Genomic DNA, 3,480 nt, shown 5'->3' on the forward strand with positions numbered 1-3,480 from the left:
GGGTGGCACATAAAAGACACCATTTCGAGCATGGCCGTTGCCAGTATCGCCTGACTGGCCTTCGTGCAGGTGACACGTAAAAGCACCTACTACACTCTCTGAGTGGTTGGCATTAGGAAGGGCATCCAGCTGTAGAAACTCTGCCAAATTTAGATTGGAGCCTGGTGTTGCCATCCGGTTTCACCAGTCCTCAGTCAAATCGTCCAACCCATGCTAGCATGGAAAGCGGACGTTAAACGATGATGATGATGATATATATATATAAAATCAATATATTACACATTTCAGTCACTCGACTGTGGCCTTGCTGGAACACCTTAAAGAGTTTTTAGTCAAAGAAATCAACCCCAGGACTTTGTAAGCCTAGTACTTATTCTACCAGTTTTTGATTTTTGCTGAACCACTAGGTTACAGGTACATAAACACACCACCATTGGTTGTCATGCGATGGTGAGGGGACAAACACAGACACACAAAAATACATACATACATACATACATACAATGGGCTTCTTTCAGCTCCACCCACTAAATCCACTCAGAAGAGTGACACTGTTGGGCAGGTGAAATAGGCTGAACCTGGCCTATTTGAATATAAAACAAGCAGAACATTTGGGCTGAATATGGCTAGGACTAAAACATTACTGTAAGATAAAGGGCAAACTGACAAAATTCAGCAGGTTTTTAAAGAGTGTATAAAGTGAACAATGAATATTTAATAATGAAATTAATCAAACTCATGCAATATATATGATGACATCTGCAAATAAATACATTTAAAAGGGCAGCAAAATGGAAAAAAAATTAGCAGGAATTAGTCACAATAATCACTTGCTACAACTAATATTGACAATGTAAGAAAGATTATTTGTTGAGGATGCAGTTAAAATCTAGGAAAACACCAGTTGTTAAGAGATTATACATGCTGTCTCTGAAACAATTAACAAGAACAAATTGAACGAAAAGCATAATCAATCATTAGTCCCTTAACCCTCTTGATACCGACCCACCTGCAAAAACTGCCCCTAGTCCTATGACATAAAAAAGATTCTTGCTTTAAAGGGTCCTAAATTAAAGCATTCCAACAAAAGTTTATGTTTTATTCCAAACACTAGCTTAAATAATGACTAAGTACTTTTACTAAAGTCATGATTATTTTTTATATCGTTTCAAACAAAGGCAGTCTATTTCAGCAGAAATATGGCAACAAAAGGGTTATGGAGAATTTCAGATGAAAGTATAAAACTAATTTTGTTATTCATTGATTAATGACTAATGATTGTCCAGTAGTTTGAAAGGGGAAGAAAAGGCAGATTAAAAAAAGAAAATAAAAAAAGGAAAAACACGATGGGTGAGTAAACCTACTTGTGAGGGTTTGTTCATTCGTTTCCATAGCGGAATAAAAGGGGAGAATTCTGGTGTCCAGGCCTAGAGTAACTATTGATTAAGACAGGATTTCGGCCAAAGTTTAGAGGGAAATATTATATTTTTCTCTTTTAGAGATCACCTATGCAAAAAAAATTTGGGAGAGAAACAAGATATTTATTTATTACACATGAGAATTAACAACAGAGATGTTGTTCTTGTAAAATAAAACAAACTAAGAATACGGATACAACAAATGGAAAAACCTGAGAATACTGGAATGAAGAAGTCAATACATACAATGTAAGAATGACAAACATGACACACTTTCTAAGATGAAATTGCTGTAGAATTAGTGTTATTGATAAGGTGAAAATTAATCGAGAGGAAAAAAAAAATGTTGCTAGATGTAAGTCACATGGTTAGCTATATCAAGTAACTAAAAAGCTTCTTTAGGAAAATAAATCTTATTCTATGTGAGGTAAACCTCATAAAACCAAAAATGATATGGATTGGTTTAGGTAAAGAAGAAACAAAAGGGTGACATATCAGATACTATTTGAGGATATACTGGATGGAATAGTTATCAGATATTACACTGGCCTGTTAAAATACTGGGTTGAAAGTTAAGAAAAACAAGACAGGAATCCACAGAGTAGATCGAACAGTTAATATGTTAGGTTGGACAATTAACACACTGTATTGAACACATTGGGGCAAGCAGTTAACACAAGGGATTAAACAGTTAACAGACATTAGATTGAACAGTCAATGCATTTAATCAAACAGCTGTCTCATCAGAATGACATCGGAACAAAAATATAGAACGAAATGTTTAGAAGTTTATAATTGATGAAATTATGGCAAACCTGATAGAGTTCTGTTTTAGCTCAGACCAGGAGAATAAATTTGTGAAATAATGTAGATTTAACTCTTTAACATTTAAACCAACCATATACAGCCCAAATATTCTACCTGTCTTATGTTCAAACCAGCCAGGCCTAGCCTGTCACACCTATCTTACAATGTTATTTACAATTAAGCAATAACTTCATCAAAATCTCAAAGCTGTGAGATAATGCATTTCTTTTTTTTTTCTTTCCCTTTTTAAAGTTCGTTTCCCATCCTGGCATGGGTTGGAAGATTTGACCAGAGCTGGTGATCAGGGGAGCTGCACCAGGTTCCAGTCTGATTTGACATGGTTTCTACAACTAGATGCCTTTCTTAATGCCAAATGATTAATCAAAAATACTGTGATTAAATAAACATTACATTTGATACAGTAATCTGAATGCTAAAAGGTTAAATATATGAAGAGTTTTAACCTTTAGCATTTAAACCGGCCATATCTGCCCAAAATACTCTACCTGCAATATATTCAAACTGTCCAGATGTGGCCTCTCACAACAATCCTACAATAGTATCCTAAAAATTATCAGTTACCTCATCAAAATCTTAAAGCTACAAGATAATGCATGATTAGTTCAAAGCAATATGACTAAAAAAGCATTACTTTTGATGGAATAATGTGAATGCTAAAAGGTTAAACTGTGTCAGAGATAACGTCTATTCTACTCCTGATACTAAGTAACCTCATGCCAAAGTTATACTCCATAATTATTCAAATCCTAGAAGCACAACCTACTTCCTCATCCTCTCTTCAATGATGCACAAAGTTGCTACAAAAACCAAATCTCAGAATTTCTCATGAACTTTCCAGGCAATCTTACATACATAACAAAATAAAATCTGGTCTTCATCTTAAAAAACAAACCTCTCTTCTTCAGATCTTGTTCCACCAGGCAAAATGGTAATTAAAGTGTGCCTTGTATGCCAGAAAATATGGTACTTTGTAAGTTACCTGTCATATGATGGTTAAAACTAGTGAGTGTGTGTGTGTGCGTGCAAAAGTAAAAAAAAAAAAAAACAAAGACAAGGTAAGAATAAACAAAACAGTTTATGCTCAGGGAAACTGGAAGATAAAAATCTTTTATGATTTGAACGTATGCTCTTTGACAAGAAGAAAAGATGATGAAAGAAAATGAAAAAGGAAGAGAAAAGAAAGTGTTTCAATTAGATTGTTACCATACATTGTTTTATATATATATATATATAT

At 34.2% G+C, this 3,480-nt stretch overlaps 1 protein-coding gene and 1 long non-coding RNA gene across 9 annotated transcripts in view; one reads left to right on the top strand and one right to left on the bottom strand.

Moving 5' to 3' along the window:
- LOC106869993 (adenosylhomocysteinase-like 1) overlaps positions 1 to 3,480 on the bottom strand; it is a 420,486-nt gene that overhangs the window by 179,606 nt on the left and 237,400 nt on the right. The window contains exon 1 of one of the 8 annotated variants that reach the window (XM_014915949.2): positions 1,365 to 1,454. The exons of the other annotated variants lie outside the window; for them this stretch is intronic. Coding sequence (XP_014771435.1) covers positions 1,365 to 1,392 — 28 coding nt within the window. The 5' untranslated portion in view covers positions 1,393 to 1,454. Of the gene's footprint in view, positions 1 to 1,364; positions 1,455 to 3,480 lie in introns of those variants that run through there. 8 annotated transcript variants of the gene reach the window in all.
- Positions 1 to 3,480, top strand: part of LOC106869995 (uncharacterized) — a 279,440-nt gene that overhangs the window by 24,731 nt on the left and 251,229 nt on the right. The gene's annotated exons all lie outside the window — the stretch shown is intronic.

Source organism: Octopus bimaculoides, chromosome 3, assembly GCF_001194135.2.
Source record: "Octopus bimaculoides isolate UCB-OBI-ISO-001 chromosome 3, ASM119413v2, whole genome shotgun sequence".
Lineage (NCBI taxonomy): Eukaryota > Metazoa > Mollusca > Cephalopoda > Octopoda > Octopodidae > Octopus > Octopus bimaculoides.